Below are 19,111 nucleotides of genomic sequence, written 5' to 3' on the forward strand. Positions count from 1 at the left end.
TGTGGAGCATGCAACATGAATCTGATCCAAAGGGCTTCTGGATTTATATATTGCACAATAGGCTCTTCCCTCTTCCCTCAGGCACACCTAAAGTAAGTGGAGTAATATGTGACAAATTGATTTCCTCTAAATGTCAATCTTTGTAGAAGCTTGGTACTCATTGACTTAGAAGGACAAAGAAGTATAGGTGGTTAGTATAATGTAGTATGATGAGGATATCTATATCTATATCGATATCGATATAGATATAGATCACTTGATCAATTATACAGTTCTTCAGATATATCTATGAGCTAATCATATATATGTATGCATATGAAAAGTTCATGTTTGTGTTTTCAACCAATGCAATTCTTTGCCCACAATTGTCATTAATGCTTATGTATTGAATGAAATATGTTTTAGAAAAAGTATTTTTAATTCAAAAAAAACAAATTCTTTTTTAATTTATTCCTATTATATATAAGACTAAAATCTTATCTTATTACAAATTATGTCCACTTATGAGAATATTTGCCCTGACTAGCAATTTTATCTGCTGAATAAACAAATTCTGAAGTCAGAATAGATAGATAGGTTGAAGTCTAGACTCTGCCTTTACTAGTTCTGTAACATTGTGTATATTACTTTTATGCACCAATTTCCTCATTCCAAAAGCACTTGTCACATAGATTTGTTCTAAGAATAAATATGTTACTATGTATAGAGTGATCACACTAGTTATAAACATGATGAGAGCTCACAATTATACATACATACATACTACTATTTATTATTAGTAGTAGTAATTTAATATCTAAAGATAAAAAAAATTTTTTAAAGATAGTTGGACACTAATAAATAGCTGTAGCATGTTCTTTGTTGTTGTTGTTTAATTGAGGAACATTTATAAACCCTTTTAAGAATATGATGGGTAATAAAAACAATGGAGATTGTCAGTTATTCTTACAAACAATATATTCTGTAATACTTTGCTTCTAATCATGCTCAAATTGGTCAAATGTTTCTTAAAATATACTGTTAACACATCATGATAATTGTTACAGGCCAGCAATGGAACAACTACATACATAATCTACATGTTTAAAGTAAGAATTCAACGGAGCATGCTCTCTGCAGCTTTTAAAGTTGTTAAGAATTTTTAAAAATATCCACTAGAGGGAACTAAAAGAGTAAAAAAGCTCTGAACCAAAGGAGGTGTTAAGAATGATTCCCTTAGTTCTTAACAATATTATACAAATATCCAAGATTAGTTTTAGATTAAAAACTCTTGTTTTCAGTTTTTCTTCTTCCCTCAAACCAAGAATTATTAAACAGTGATTTCTACTAGTATCAAAAATTTGTAATATTTTTGTGGAAGACATGTATTTCTATGTATGGAAAGGAAAAGCAGGTAAGTGCTATTTTGAATTGCTTCCTTTTTTAAGATAGTTAAGCTATGTTTTTAAAATTGTTTTACTGCTAAACAACTGTTTAAAAAGCTGTGAGGTTTCTAAAAATCAGTTTCCTAAGTTGTAGTAGGTTGGAGTTGCTAATGAAAATGAGGAAATAATTTTTATAAATGCCCTTCTGATCATAATCAAAGAAAAGAATACAAATATTTGAGGAGTATTTGTCTTACTGTATCATGTGACTTCAAATTTAATACTCTTTGAGAGGGAGGGAATTTAAAGTCTTTATAGTTCAAATGAGTGTTTTATGAGGCTTGAAATTTTAGACTGCCTAGGAAAATCCCGTATGATACATCCAAAATTAATTTGAAATTAATTGTCAACTCCCTTTCCTTCCCCTACCCCCAAGACACAACAAAGGATATCTGTCCACTTAAACAGTCATTTGATTATTAGGTATTAATTTTTATTAGAATTTTATTGCTGTTGATATTTCATTGGTATTATTTATTATATATCACAATGGTCTATGTCCTATTACAATATTGGGAAACATGAAAGTTATAAATAATATTGCCCTTATTTTCTTAAACATGTAATATTATATGGGAAATATACAATATTGAACAGTCATAAGGAAGCCTCAATTATTTCAGAGGAAAGACTAAAGATTAATATAGGTGAGATGTATACAGTAAAATCATCAAAAGGATAATTATATTAATAAATATCCATATTTATCTTCATGTAGATATGCAGGTAAGGGATAAATGCATTTTTTGTACATTGAATATAGATTTTGAAGGAACGACTCCGTGTATCTAAGTGAATTATTTACAACTCAGAAGCTTTTTCTCTATGTTGTTATACTCTTTAAAACGTTATATACCGAAATGCAATATTCCTTATTTTGTTTTGGAGTTTTCATCAAGATTCCTGTTTAAAAAAAACAGCCAACATTATCGAGTGAAACCTGCCATTAATGATTTATTCACTTTCTTGTTTAATACTAATACTCCAGTGATGATAGTAATAGTTCAGTAACTGTCTTTTTATGTTAATTCCATTGTTATCAAGTAAAATGATGCAAAATAGAATAATTCCGGAGTCACTTCTTGAACTATGCACTTCCATTTCTCAATGAACATGTGTTTCATTGTCAATTATTTTCTTTACAGAATATAGATCCAATTGTAACAAAAAAATTTTATTACTATCCAAATGACTGTAAAATTTGGTATTTAGATTTCCATGTCAACTAATCAAGCCTAGACTGGAAAATGTGCTACTTTCATTCCACAATGTGGAGATCATCTCCATATAGATGATTTTAAAGCATAATTAAATAAATGTACATACATGTATGATATGTACAGTTTTATTTTATTAAAATAATACATTGAACTTAATGAAACTGACATGTTTTGTAAAAATGGGTGAATATCACAATTACGAGATTAAAACAGTTTGAATAAGTTATATTCCTCATGACACAGCAGTAGGTAATAGGGATAGTCACTGATGTCCAAACTGTGATTGACAGTAGAAGGACATCCAGAAATTTTAAATCTCCTGCAGGTGAACCACCAAGCTGAGCATCTATCATGCTTATTTGATTCAGTGGTATTTGCCTGGCATTATTAATCATCTGGTAACAAAGTGATCTGGTCACACAGGTTGTATTATAATAACTGCCAAACAACAATATTTGGAAAAATCCAGGGAATCAAGTTTTTAAAATTTTCAGTCTTGATCTTTAGCATTAGTTTTTGTTATATGGACAAAAATTTTAAACATATAATGTATATGCATCCCTAGGAATAGTAAGTGTCCTAAGATTACACTATAGTGAGAAAGACAAAGAAACTATTCAACTTGAATAACTACTTATTTGAGTGTTTCCTATGTGCAACTCACTCTATAGTACCAGAGAAAAAATACCAAGTAGATAATAGCTTTCCCTAGAGGAGTCTTTACCATCAAAGTAACTCCCAGTCTACCATTATTACACTGGACCTTGTCTCTTGCTACTACTCATTATTCATTGTAAAACATTCATCAACATTTTTTAGTTGTATATATGTATACATATACATATGTATGTATATATATGTGTGTGTATATATATACATAGATATGTATACATACACATCTATGTATGTATACATACATGTATACATATATACATACATATATATATGTTTAGTTATCCATTTGAAGTAAGGAACTTTATGAAATCACAAATACACTTTACATGAAGACAGAGAATTTCTAATCCAAGCTTCCAAGAGAAAGCTTTTGTTCTGTTTTGCTTAGGTTTTGCCAGGTTAAATAAAGGTATCAGAGAGTTCCTTTGTGTCAACAGATTTCAAATCAAAAACAGGAAGTATGATTGTAAAAGCTCTCTTAGAATAAAGCAATTCCATTATTAGTTTTATACCTTTGCTCCCAGAGCAAATTGACCATGAAAGAAACTTAAGATTTAAATAACAAATTAACCTTTTTTATTAAAGAGTCAATGCAAAAGGCAAGTTTCCTAAACCACTTATGCATGACTTTATAAAATATTGTATCTATCATATAAACTCCCTCTAAGACATATAGACTTTTCACTGTAAAGTTTGCTACTTAAATTTCAGTGTCAACTAATCATTGTTAGGTTGGTAAAATTATTACTTTCATCCCACTATATGGAGATCATCTCCATATAGATGATCTTAAAGCATAAATATATATAGACATGGAGATAGATAGAGATAGAGAGGTATATGATATTCATGGTTATGATATTTACATGGTATTACATGATATTTACATGTTTGGAAAAATGGCTACATATTATAATTATAGGGTTAAACATTTAAAATAATTTGCATTCCTCAGTGATTATTCTTGATGAATATATGCAAATGTCCTTCTCATGTACAAGATGTTATTGCCAAAAGTTGAGAAATTTTATATTCTTCTATATACAAAGGTCATGTTCCTTTATTAAATTGTATGTTATTGTCAAAAGAAAAAGTATCCATGATCATTATGCTCTGATTCTTTTAACAGAACCAAAAATATAAAATAAAATAAAATAAAATAAAATAAAGATGGCAAATTGTGGGGCGCCTGGGTGGCGCAGTCGGTTAAGCGTCCGACTTCAGCCAGGTCACGATCTCGCGGTCCGTGAGTTCGAGCCCCGCGTCAGGCTCTGGGCTGATGGCTCGGAGCCTGGAGCCTGTTTCCGATTCTGTGTCTCCCTCTCTCTCTGCCCCTCCCCCGTTCATGCTCTGTCTCTCTCTGTCCCAAAAATAAATAAAAAACGTTGAAAAAAAAAAAATTTAAAAAAAAAAAAAAAGATGGCAAATTGTTTCAGGCTTCTCTTCCAGTGAAGCATGAAAGAGAACTCTAAGTTCAAGATTTGGAAAACAAATTCTAAGGTTACTGTATGGCATAGTATTATGAAAGATAGAAGACAACATTCTTTAATTATTATCTTTTATGAATAAGATTTGTGTAAATAAGTTCAATTATACATTTTAAGTAGACTTTGCCCCATTATTATTTTTAAAGATTTTTTAAAATTTTATAAGAGGTATTAATTCTGTATACAATAAACAGGATAGGAATACAAAATAAATATTTGAGTTGAAGTTAATCTCTGGGATTGTTAGTAGATTTAACTTTTTCTGTTTCTTTAGAGTTTTCCTTTAGAGTTTTACAATGGAACATACACATTTTCAAAAGTATATACAATTTTAGAGAAACTTTTAGCTTGAAATAAGAAACAGGAAATAGGTCTTTATTAATGTTTGTGAAACTAGTGCACAAGTTTTCTACATATCTGTAAATTTAGATGTTACTCACAAATTCTGTAATATTAAATTTTAATAACATTATCTTGAGTTTCATTGTAATTCTCTGAAAGTACATAGCAGACAGAGCCCACAGGAATGCTGTTACTCAAGAATTTGTTTTGAATATATTTTTTAATAATTATGTACATACTTTCAAAGTGACATTATTTTGGGATTATTTCCTTGTTTAAATATCTCTTCAGAGAGTGAAATCATCAATGAATATTTAAAATGCATCTATAGTATTATAATCCCCAAAGGGTCACCAAGGGTTATACTTTCTACCTTCAAAATATGTTAATATACCTCAGTCTACACCACAGACAGTGTAAAGACCTTTCTCTTCAAGCCTTCCAGATTCTTGTGTTAAAATCAATCAGACATATGTTTTCATTTTACCACTTAAATGTGGCACTGAAAAAAGGTGGGCAGATGTTCTGATGTAGAGCTAGTCCTGTACAGCATGAATCAATCTCTTTCACTGTTAGTAATTTTTCTTTACTCTTTCCAGCGCTTAATATTGATCTTTTCATTCTATTTGTCCCACATGCACTATCAGTCCAGTCCAACAAATTACATAAAATATTCTTCCATCTGGCCTTTGTCACCATTAGATATGTAAAATGATTCCCCACCCTACCCACCTCCCATCTACATGAGCAGAGAAGAGAAGGCATTCTCCTGAGTCCTGGTGTTATGACTGTGCACTGTGACTTGTGTACACTGCTGCTCTAAAATGACTCACAGAGGTAGGTTTATTTCTTCTGGTTGCTTGGTTATTTTCATTATAATTAGAACTTTCATGTTTTCCCTTGAAGATGCACATTCTAAGAAGCAGTTAAAAGTCGCAATAAAACATAATGTAGACTATGTGGTTAAAAATAATTGATTACGTTTTAACATCTTCCAATATGGAGTCACTGGGGGTAAATTATGTGGAAAGGTTAATAAAATCTAGTTTTATTAGGATCACTTATTGAATTTATTGCTAAAACTTGGAGAAAGATACACTGGGAAAGTATTTTTCCATGTAACAATTGGAAAATAAAAACAATGTTAAATTAAATGTCCAATAATCAATAACACATTCTGCCATAAGCAATTTGGAAAGAATGGCAGCATGATTGATTTAGTGAAATAACTGAGGAATTACCATTAACAAAATCTAGAGAATAATGGATTTAGCCATAATCATTTTGTATGTACTATTATATATATATACATATATATATATATTTTTTTTACTATTGAGTTTAAGGTAATGCTGAATAATTCTTTATCAATACTACTCCTTTGAACTAAGTTCAAAGCTACAGAATGCTTCTCAATCAATTCTTTTTACCCAACCATTCTTTGTGTTTCCACCCAAAATCTAGAGAAAAAGTAAAGAATAATAAATATAAAAAAGGGGTTGTTAGTTACTTCTCCTCTTCCTTACCTTTGAATTGACCAGTAATTTATGTATGAGGACAACATGTCATGTATAGGTAAGGGATTAGAGATAAATAGCTTGAAATACCTGCTAGGTGTACATTATGGATAAAATAGACACATAATCAAATTGGAGGAAATGAGAGAAACCTGGGTCGATCTATAGGGAATTTAATTCTACTTGTCCATGTGTCTGTTTGAACCACTTTCCTCCACAGACTATACTTCCAGAACATTTCTTCTGTGGCCTCAATTCCAAAACTAAAGGAACACATTTGGAGAATTGTGTATACAGTGCTGGAAGGGAAGTTACTAGTTCCTTGTTTTCCCATTGATTCTAACTCCGTTTTGTCCCTACCTATCTAAATCATTAGATTGAGTGAAGCTAATGTAACCTGGCCATCAGCGAGCAGCAAATTGGGCCTGAGATTAATTCCTTACCTTCATTTTCTCTTATTTCCTTTAGTCTCTTTATCTTTATCATCTTTCCCCATCCCCCTACCTATACCATTATCCCTATTTCATTTTAAAACACCCAGTGTCATGAAAATAAATGAGACACTTAATGAGTGAAAGAATATAATATTAAGGAATGAGAGAATATTAAAAACTGCTTCAAAATCCATATCTTTTAAAGCAACTGTTCCACACTAAGGATATGAAAACTTTATGAATTTGAATGCGTAACGGCACACAATCATTAAATAATAATCCAATCTGATATTCTCCCATTTTGATGATTTAACCTACATAAAAACCTTTTTTTTTTTCCTGAAATGAGACCTAATATTATACAGGCAGCCTCTAGAACCTAGGGTGAACGGTGTTTCTAACCATAGACTATTTCAAAATGAATAAATAATGGCATCTAATATATTCATTTTGGATGTAAAAAAGTTCAGGTACTTAGAATGCAGGTAGAAGGAATGATTTTTTAAAACACAGGCATTTTGGGAAATAAGGAATCTGACAGTTGAGAGTTTTATTAGTGATGATTCAGAAACTTTTGAGAGTTGAAGAAACAAGTAGCTTTATAAATAGAATCTTTTTAGGAAAAAAATGCTCTCTCCAGCTAGTACCATAAAAATCAGGATATTGTAATTTCTACATACTCATTCAACTTGTTTCATTTTACCTGAAATGACATCATTTCATATTTTGGAGAATGATAAGCAAAATGTTCTATTAACAATAACCATCTGTAATAAAGATTCCTGAATGAATTTCATAGTAATAATATTTCCATTCCAAATAAATATTATCTTAACTGCAAAAGAACCTCATTTCTAGTCTCATTACTGAACATTAGCTGTAGGGAAAGAAATAATGAAGTATACTACTGAGAGTCTCTGACATGAGGCTTTAAAAAAATTAAATGGTAAATCCAAAACTGCAAATATTGCAGGAAAGTAGTTCACGTGAACATTTTAATAATTAGTGCACCGTTTCAACGATAAATACCAGTAAAAAACAAAACCAAAAAAGCAAAACCGAACCTGAAGCAACCATTCTACAGGCCACATGGCTTGCAGCTTTTCTGCACACGTGTGTGTAAACAGTACAGTACTGTGCTAGCTGAGAATTTAACATAATGTGTTAGTTAGCTTTTATACAACGTTTAAAATGGTACATCATTATTTCCATCAAAATTTACTTGCACTCTCTCTGGTATTGAAAGGGAGGGGAAAGGCCATTTGCAGAAAGAGGAGGAGTTGAGCAGTCCCAAGGTGGAGCTGTCTCTTGTGTTAAATGACACTGGCAGGGTAAAGAGCTCTGCTGGGGAAGGGCTTAAAGGCTGAGTCAAAAGCCAAGAAGTCTCTTTATTTACGCCTACCTCCCAGCCCTTGGCAATCTGACTAATAACAAACTGAGCTAACAAGAAAGACTAGAAAGGGAGGAAAGAGAACACTGCTGCAGCTTGGATCTACAACCTAAGAAAGCAAGAGTGATCAATCCCAGCTCTGTGAAACATCTTGTTTATTTCCTGTGTTCAGCAGCTTGCAAATGGTTAACTATATGCAAAAAAAGTCAGCATAGCTGTGAAGTATGCCGTGAATTTTAATTGGGGAAAAAAGGCAACTGCTTCAGGATGATCTAGTATGCACTCTGCCTGAAATATTTTCAATGAAATGCTCAGCATTTGGTCTTTGAGCAGAGGTTTTTAACTTTATGAAGCAATGGGACCTGCCAAAAAGTGAAATTTGAGAAGAAAGTACGTGGTGGTTGGTGTTTTCTTTTTTAGTAAGGAAACTGAATTTACTTTGAACATCTCTTCCAGCTGTGCACTACAGATAACGTCAGGAAGAGTCTCTGCTTTACAGGTAAGATGAATGTTTTCAGGCTTTTCGAATGCCTATTTTTGCATTATCTTAAAGTGATTCAATTTGTATGTTTGTCCTTTAAAAAAATAACTTTGCATTAAAAGATATCCAGTTTCATTCCTACTCATGGGCACAACTAATGCTGTAGCAGTTGCCCGTTTTCTCTGAGCAGCAGACAGTCCAACAGCTGGCTGCACAGAGGAGCAAATAATATAAGATGCCACTATTTATTTCATGGCATGCAGTGTGTTGTTGGAAACTAAGTATGTATGCCTTCTGAAGGAGAGAGCACTTCCAAACACCATTGTTGATTTTAAAACATAAGCAGAATATTAAAAGACTCTTTGTATTTTGTAGGCTACTTTTATTATTTCCTGACTTGAAAATACATATTTTTGACCTCTTTAACATTGGATCAGATGTTGTCAATATGGAACCAGTGTTCAAATTTGTGTGCATTTCTGAAAAGATTGCAAACTGTTCCCTAGGACATTTTGAAGAACATAAAATGAATATAAGATTTTAAAAAAATAACCAGAGATTGTCATTTGGAAGTTATTTATTGTTTTCTCAAGATGATGTGACTGGTGAAATGAATAATATTATTTCTTAGTAATCTATGAAGAAGTACTTTTAGTGTTTGTGGAAGCTAATCCACAAGTTGAAGACTCCCAACTACAAACCGTTGGATTCTAAACATAGACTCTGAGCTGTTTAAAATCAATTTCCCCATGGAAACATTTAATCTGCTAACTTTTCCTTCATATGGAAAGGCACTATACTGTTTTATTTCCTCAGCTGCCTTTTACCATTCAGAAACTTCATACTAGATATGTTTTCAATAAAACAATGTATTTTCATGGGATGAAATTTTTTTTTCAGGATTCTTGATTGGGGTTTGGTAATGTTCTATCTGATTGTGAATGTTAATTAGGTTCAAAGTTATTGTTCACATTCCATTAAAAGTAAATAGAAGCAGATACCATTTGGAAAAGTTGAAGAGTTTTGAGATACGGTGTTTATTTACCTTTCAATTTAATTTATATGAATTTAAGATATACTACTTAAAGGAAAGAAATGCCACTAAACGCCACTAGAGTTACATGTATTTATCTTGTCACTGCTGCCTTCTCAGAGTTAAATCTTTTTTAAAAAATTGCTATTTCAGCTGCATGTCTTAAATTTTTAAGAAGTTGGAATATATGATGCTGTTATCCTGAACTGTCATTTTTTATTTACCTAATTAGAGGTATCCTCAAGTGTTTCAGGATCGTGCAGTTTGTTGTAGAGTTCATTGTTTGTGACTTTAAGCCTTATTATAAAGGAGATCCACTGTTTAATTATGTGATGACATTCAGTGCCCTAAAGCCTATTTTAAGACCTTGTTAGAAAGTCATTTGCTAGAAGTTTATATGAGGCATTGCTTGTTCATTTACAGCAGCTAGAAATGTGTTACAAAGCTCAGCTTTTCTTCTTCAAGGTTATGATATTAACCTCATACATAACAATTTAAAAGCAGCAGGAAATATCCTACCTTTAGAAATTCAGTATACAGTCCGACAAGTGAAATTTTAATGGGCACCCTTAACCATATGTATCTAATACTATCAAGCTTATACAAAGTGCCCTAGACAGCATAGTTAAAATGAAATTCTTTTCATAGTGAACTACCATCTTACATGGTCAGAGACTTATTTTCCTCAAGGTTTTTAAATAGATGATAAAATTAACAAGTATCTTGAGCCAATCATCAAAACAGGTTAAAACACAGACACAAGTATTAGATGTTACATTGTAACGTCCAGTTCAAAAATATAAATAAATAAAGGAATTGCATTATTAATGCATATGTGCATACATATATACATACATTTTTTCTAACTCTTTCTAACATTTTTGCATTCCCTACAGTATTCTCTGCTTCTGGCTAATATCATGTATTTGTCTTATATTGCAATCCTTCAGCCTTAGATTCATCAACTTTGTGTAAAAAAAAAAAATCAGCATCTTCTCAAATACACACCTTTACATCATATCAAAGTACTGATGGCCCAATTAAGCAGCACCTCTCTCGTCTATTAAAATGCAGTTTATTTGGCAAATGTGAATACCACTGATGATATAAAATTTAAAATTCTCCTTGAGCTAAATTTTGTATTTTTATCACAGGGCAAGTTCGAAGTAAAGCAAAACATGCTTGTCATAGTATTAGAAAAAAAAAATAAAAGAAAATGTTGCTGCAGAAGGTATTCATAGTTTCAGAGTAATTTTTTTTTCCTTTTGGAGGAAAACCTTCTATTTTGTGATTGTGAGGTTCATCTCCTTCCTCCCTCTGCCCACTAAAGTGCATTGCTATTGCATTTTGTTTTACAGAATCAGATTTCATCACACGACAACATGAAGCTGTGGATTCATCTCTTATATTCATCTCTCCTTGCCTGCATATCTTCACAGTCCCAAACTCCAATGTCCTCGACCAGAGGTTCTTGTGATTCTCTTTGCAATTGTGAGGAAAAAGATGGCACAATGCTAATAAATTGTGAAGAAAAAGGTATCAAGAAGTTATCCCAAATAAGTGTACCACCATCACGACCTTTCCACCTAAGTTTATTAAATAATGGCTTGACAATGCTTCACACAAATGACTTTTCTGGGCTTACCAATGCTATCTCAATACACCTTGGATTTAACAATATTGCAGATATTGAGTCTGGTGCATTTAATGGCCTTGGCCTTCTTAAGCAACTTCATATCAATCACAATTCATTAGAAATTCTCAAAGAGGATACCTTCCATGGACTGGAAAACCTGGAATTCCTCCAAGCAGATAACAATTTCATTACAGTGATTGAACCAAGTGCCTTTAGCAAGCTTAACAGACTTAAAGTGTTAATTTTAAATGACAATGCCATTGAGAGTCTTCCTCCAAATATATTTCGGTTCGTTCCTTTAACCCATCTAGATCTTCGTGGAAATCAGTTGCAAACATTGCCTTATGTTGGCTTTTTAGAACACATTGGCCGGATATTGGACCTCCAATTGGAGGACAATAAGTGGACCTGTAATTGTGACTTATTAGAGCTAAAAATTTGGTTGGAAAACATGCCTCCGCAGTCTGTAATTGGTGATGTCGTCTGCAACAGCCCTCCAGTTTTCAAAGGAAGTATACTAAGCAGACTGAAAAAGGAATCAATTTGCCCCACCCCACCAGTGTATGAAGAACACGAGGATCCATCAGGATCGTTACATCTGGCAGCAACTTCTTCAATGAGTGAAAGTCACGTGTCAACCAAAACCACACCTCTTTCAAAACCAACCACCAAAGCACCAGTTTTGATACCCTATATTACAAAGCCATTCACTCAACTCCCAGGACCCTACTGTCCTATTCCCTGTAACTGCAAAGTACTATCCCCATCAGGACTTCTAGTACACTGTCAGGAGCGCAATATTGAAAGCTTGTCAGATCTAAAACCTCCTCCACAAAATCCCAGAAAGCTTGTGCTAGCAGGGAATATTATCCATACATTAATGAAGTCTGATCTAGTGGAATACTTCACTTTGGAAATGCTTCACTTGGGAAATAATCGTATTGAGGTTCTTGAGGAAGGCTCATTTATGAATCTGACAAGATTGCAAAAGCTCTATCTAAATGGTAACCACCTGACCAAATTAAGTAGAGGCATGTTCCTTGGTCTCCACAATCTTGAATACTTATATCTTGAATACAATGCAGTTAAGGAAATATTGCCAGGGACCTTTAACCCAATGCCTAAACTTAAAGTCCTCTATTTAAATAACAACCTCCTGCAAGTTTTACCACCACATATTTTTTCAGGGGTTTCCCTAACAAGGATAAACCTGAAAACAAACCAGTTTACCCATCTCCCTGTAAGTAATATCTTGGATGACCTTGACTTATTGACTCAGATTGACCTTGAGGACAATCCCTGGGATTGCTCCTGTGACCTGGTTGGATTGCAACAATGGCTACAAAAACTAAGTAAGAACACAGTAACAGATGACATCCTCTGCACTTCTCCAGAGCACCTGGACAAAAAGGAATTAAAAGCACTAACTAGTGAACTTCTTTGCCCTGGTTTAGTCAATAACCCATCCCTGCCAACTCAAACTAGTTACATGATTGTCAGTACCCCTGCAACCACAACTACAGCTGATACTATTTTGAGATCACTTACTGATGCTGTACCACTCTCTGTTCTAATACTAGGACTGCTGATTGTGTTCATAACCATTGTGTTCTGTGCTGCAGGGATAGTGGTTCTTGTTCTCCACCGCAGGAGAAGATACAAAAAGAAACAAGCTGATGAGCAGATGAGAGACAACAGTCCAGTCCATCTCCAGTATAGTATGTATGGCCATAAAACAACTCACCACACTACTGAGAGACCCACTGCATCACTCTATGAGCAGCACATGGTGAGTCCCATGGTTCATGTCTATAGAAGTCCATCCTTTGGCCCAAAGCATTTGGAAGATGAAGAAGAAAGGAATGAAAAAGACGGAAGTGATGCGAAACATCTCCAAAGAAGTCTTTTAGAACGGGAAAATCATTCACCACTCACAGGGTCAAATATGAAATACAAAACCACAGACCAGTCAACTGAATTTTTATCTTTTCAGGATGCCAGTTCATTATATAGGAACATTTTAGAGAAAGAAAGAGAACTTCAGCAACTGGGAATCACAGAATACCTAAGGAAGAACATTGCTCAACTCCAGCCTGACATGGAGGTACATTATCCTGGAGCCCACGAAGAGTTAAAATTAATGGAAACTTTAATGTACTCAAGGCCCAGGAAGGTATTAGTGGAACAGACTAAAAATGAGTATTTTGAGCTTAAAGCTAACTTACATGCTGAACCTGACTACTTAGAAGTCCTGGAGCAGCAAACATAGATGGAGAGATTGGGGCTTTTGCAGAAATGCTGTGATTCTGTCTTAAGTCCAATCCTTGTAAATAAGTGCCTTACATGAGTGTGTCATCAATCAGAACTAAAGCACAGCAGTAATCCTATGGGAAAAAAAGAAGAAAAAGAAACTCAGGGATCATTGGGAGAAGCCATTGCATTGTCTTTGGGCAATTTTGCCTACCCCCGATAAAATAAATCCTTGCATGTAAATCATCCAAGGATTATAGTAATATTTCTCCATATACTTAAAAGTGTTTCAGAAAAGTCCTCTTGCACATCTAAGAGGGTTGAGTCTTTAAGCAACCCTTATTTTCTTGAATTACCAGTGGATGAAATAGAATTGGGTTTTGTCATTTAAAAGCTATAACTGTATATGTAGTTATTATAATATGTAAGGAATATATTGTTTATATAATCAGTATATACCACAAAAATGTACATTGTCAGATACACCTAATTTTCTTGAAATAAAGGCAAAAGGAACTGGAACTTCAAAATTACCACTAGTAATAGTAAAGAAAAAAATAGAAGGTTGAATTAGTAGGCTATGAGGAGCCCAAGACTTCAAAGTTTTCATTTGAGGGTTAGAAAAATACCACTGCTATGCTTTCTGAATTTGAAAATAGGAGTGATTAATAGTTCAGGTGGATAAATAGGCAAACTTTTTTGGTTTTTCTGCACATTTTGTGTGGACAATCTTATTGTCAATGCTGCTGTGAACTAAGGTATGTCATTTGTGCTCAAAGTTCATTTTTTTTCCTTGGGATATTTTTAAAATGCTACTGATACTCAATTGTAAATATGATTAGTGCATAAATTAAGTTTAGTTTCTTTCATAGCATTAATCCTTTGTAAATTTGAATGACCATGATAGAAATATGTTTCTTGTGGCAAGTAATAATTCACAGGTGTAAAACAAATAGGAAAAATTGTGTTTTTAAAAATCTTTATTGATGTAAACTGATAGTTGCCATAAATTAGTAGCAAAAGGCACGTCTAAGGGTAAGTGTTTTAAGTTGCCTCAGGAGTGGGACAATGTAGCTTTATTTTACAAGAAAGTATAGCTAGATTTCTATGAACTATTTATTCTGTACAGTTTTGTATATTTTTGGTTCACAAAGGTAATTATTCTTGGGTGCCTTTCAAGAAGATTAAAAATACCACTCACGACAATAAAAATAAAATGAAAACTCTCTTTTTAAATGAACTTTCTTCAATTAGTTTGATTTGTAATTCAGTCAAGTCAGGATTAACGCAAACACACGCATGCACTGAGGTACATGCATGAGAAGGAGATTTCTGTCTGTTATCTACACAGAAGCTTCTTGTTCACTATCTGCAAAAAGGCCATTCTGTGTCTGGGTATGATTGACATGGAGGCAGACCTAAGTCTGACCAGTAGTTCCCCCTTTCCAGCAGATTGTTTTCCCACTGACTACAAATGAAAGTGATTTATTTTTCTTCTTTCTGATTATAGAATCAATGACAAGCAGATTTCCACAAGGCAAAATAGAATTAATCAAGGTGATCTAATTCTGTTTTCTGAACACCATGCAGATCCATGCACAGGGTTAGTAAGGAACATATTTCAAATTAGAAAGGACTTTTTCTAATTTACTTACTACTATTTTAGTGATTCCTGAATGTTCTATTAAATGTTTTGGTTTCAACACCAACTGTCTGCAATACTAGCAAATTATACATTATTTCCTTGATTTTGAATAAGAAGCCTTTTTGCTGATAAAGACAGTAAGGGTCTGTACTTCCTGGTATGAAAACTAATTATGAGTATGCTGTGATATCATAACACTAGGTTTTCTTTTTTACTAAAAAAGTTTTTAATGTTTATTTATTTTTGAGCAAGAGAGAGAGAGAGAGAGGACAGAGTGTGAGCAGGGGAGGGACAGAGAGGGAGAGGGAGACACAGAATCTGAAGCAGGCTCCAGGCTGAGCTGTCAGCACAGAGCCCAATGGGGGGCTTGAACTCACGAACCATGAGATCATAACCTGAGCTCAAGTCTGACTTCAGCCACCCAGGTGCCCCACTAGGTGTTCTTTTAAATCATTGCATATATTAATAGAAAACAATAAATGATTATGTATTTAAAGAGTTCATTGAAAACCTAAATTTCTCTACTAATGCGCAAGGTTGGAAAGAACAAAGATGAGAATTCTTAGTGAGTTACACTCATTAAGGGAAAATCTTTGTGTATATGGGGTGCTATATATATTTATCCACTAAAAAAAAATCAGCACAATAATGACTAAAAGTTACATTCTAAAGACAAAAACAAAGCAAGAGGAGATTTCATGTTATTGCACTACTTCTATTCACTAGAGTATTTGCCAATATTATCTGATTCCAATCAAGTGCATAGAGGTATTAGAAAGACTTAAAAAATTCCCATGCCTGGAGGATCCTTGGAATGGATCCATGAATGCAGACAGAAACATGTCCTTAGGAACATTCTTGTTTTTTAGGTGAGGTAATTTTTTTAAGCCTTTCATTGTTAATCACCTAAAGTAGTAATATTCATTCTCCAACTTATATCAAGATGGAAGAAAGTTATATGTTAAGTCATGTAAATATATCCTCCAAATTAAATATAACTTCAAAACTAAAATCCGGTGGGAGTCTGGATTAATGTTGTAGAAATCATTATGATTTCCAAAGGGTAACAAGCTTTATTTTTATTTTTTTAAGTTTCTTTATTTATTTTGAGAGAGAGAGAGAGAGCACTGGGGTGGGGCAGAGAGAGAGGGAGAAAGAGAAAGAGTCCCAAGCAGGCTCTACACCGTCAGCATAGAGCCCTATGTGGGGCTTGATATAGGGCTCCATGTAGGGCTCCATGACAGGCTTGAACTCAGAACCATGAGATCATGACCTGAGCGGAAATCAAAGTTGGACGCTTAACTGACTGAGCCACCCAGGTGCCCCACAGGGTAACAAATTTTAAAGACTTAAATGTTTCAGTCATAATGGGATCTGTCTTGTGTGATTTGCTTCCCTACTACAAGTAGTTGAGAGTTGAAACAGCCAGTGATGGTCTTTAACTCTTAATGGGTCGTGTGACCTGTGATAATCACTTAGAACTTTGGTGATTTTACCTGCATGTTCTATTTCTTCTCACTCCTACTAAAGATACACTTTTATTATAGTCCCTGTTTGATTATTTGCTTAATTAAATGGCCAGTGTGTTTTCTTTCTTTAATTGTTAGATTCAAAGTCCCAAGTCTGAATTCAGTATCCCCAGCCTTATTCCTATGTACCTTGACATTCTAACAATTAAACCAACAAAATAAACTTATAATTATCCTAGTTTTTTTTCTTGATGTACATGGAAGTTACAGTTTTCTCACTGCATATCAGTGCAGCTTCTGTTTTATGTCTGAATCTTGAATTTTTGTAGGATAGTGATACTAGTGCATAATCATACAGGATCAAGTCTTTTTAAATGTGTCAACCTGTTAGACATAGATGGCATTAATCCTTATTTAAGAAATCATTTGTCACTAAATAACCATGAAAATTCTTACTGCAAATATATGAAAGTATTCTTCAGATAATCTTCCATTGCTCTCCAAACTGGATGGAGATTTTATAATACATGTAAGAAAGGATTATATCAGTAATGTTGATTCTCCATTTTGAATCATCTTTATAACATGGAAGAAGAAAGCCTGTCTTTACAACTCTAGTAGTAAGTAAACTGAAGTACCAGCTAAATGGCCTTTAAGCTGCCTTGATATTTTCACCCACTTAATTTAAAAGGCTTACACTTTGATCTAGGATTGAAAATGTGATATGAGTATCCCCTTGTCATTAAACACAACTTTTAAAAATATAAATAAATAATAAAATAAGATTGAGTCTTAATATACATGTAATTTATTTTGTACTTTTTTTCTTTAAGTTATTTCTTATTTTTATTCTTCTATGGTAACTAATGTACAAACATTTGAAAAAGATGATGGATACTACTAATTTGACGAATTGACAATACACATTTTTTAATATAAACAGACACAAATAAATAAAGAAAGCTCAACAAATACTTCCACATGTAAGACTTTGTACATAATTGTCATTGGAGACTATTCTTTACGTGAAAAGAAAATTATCCATGTGCATTAAGTGCTGACTATTTGGGAAGAGAGGTTTAGATCTCTCGGTAATTAAGAAATGTTTCTACAATGGATTTAAGGACTCCTCTCTATTTCTTTTCCATGAACGTTTTTATTATACAGGCATAAATGGCTGCAGTTCTCTTCTTGAGTAGATGGGGGATTATAAAACCTTGTTCTTGATAGGAAAGGAGACAATTACAAGTCTGTCTCAAGAGGAATGATCCTATATCTGAGCACCCATATCGACTGATCTCATTGATAAGGAATGGATAACTTATTAAAAATACAATATTCCTTTTTGCATTTTCAATTCCATACATCTGTTTCATCTGTTTCAAGATTCCCTGAGGTTTTTAACCATAACTGTCTCTAATTAAAAGTTCGATATAATAGTTTATCTTTGAATTACAAGAGTTATATTATTAAAACTATATTGTTTAATAAATTTCTGTACTATATGGAAATAAACACCAGTATCTGTTTTATAGAATGCAACTAGTTTTTAAAAGAGGAATTTATGTTGACTATATATACATTCGTTCTTATGTATATGTAATATAGAGGAGACAGCCAGATGTAGAATTCTCTTCTAGCTGCTTTGAAAGTGTAATCAAAAATAGACAAGTACTCTTCTGTTTGTAAATGTCTTTCAGAAGATTAGTGAAGAATAGAAACAATGCAAAACAACAAATTGATCACACACACAACACACAAACATTCATGTATTTCCAATTAAAATAACTTACAATTGTACACCTTTTAAATAGAGTACTTTTGTCTCATAATTTTTAAACATAGAAAGCAGAAGACCTTCCACAAGTAGTTATTGCCTCCTACATATCTTAGGTTCCATCAGTTAGAAAAATCAGTAATCTGCATTTAAGTAAGGTATTTTGACTTGCTCACTTAGTATAAAAATCTCTGGTCATTTAATTGTCATGTCATTATATTTGGCATTATAGGTGGACTTGAACAGATTGTACACACAAAATATCATTTTTTGCCCCAATTAATGCCTTCAATTTTAAATTCAGTGTTATCAGTGATGAAATCACCATTAG

At 33.1% G+C, this 19,111-nt stretch overlaps 1 protein-coding gene across 1 annotated transcript; it reads left to right on the forward strand.

The window, feature by feature from the left end:
* Positions 1-8,416: 8,416 nt before the first annotated feature.
* On the forward strand, positions 8,417-15,129 carry SLITRK6 (SLIT and NTRK like family member 6). The gene is made up of 2 exons (XM_019444098.2): positions 8,417-8,988; positions 11,362-15,129. Exon 2 carries the CDS (start codon positions 11,386-11,388, stop codon positions 13,906-13,908), a length of 2,523 nt encoding a protein of 840 aa, XP_019299643.2. The 5' UTR covers positions 8,417-8,988; positions 11,362-11,385; the 3' UTR covers positions 13,909-15,129.
* The last annotated feature ends 3,982 nt before the right edge of the window (positions 15,130-19,111 follow it).

The sequence above is a fragment of the Panthera pardus genome, unplaced genomic scaffold (genome assembly GCF_024362965.1).
Source record: "Panthera pardus isolate Hobbes unplaced genomic scaffold, ASM2436296v1 HiC_scaffold_1, whole genome shotgun sequence".
In the NCBI taxonomy this organism is placed as follows: domain Eukaryota; kingdom Metazoa; phylum Chordata; class Mammalia; order Carnivora; family Felidae; genus Panthera; species Panthera pardus.

Coding starts and splice junctions, on each gene's coding strand:
- SLITRK6 (XM_019444098.2), top strand. CDS start 11,386: ATGAAGCTGTGGATTCATCTCTTATATTCATCTCTCCTTGCCTGCATA.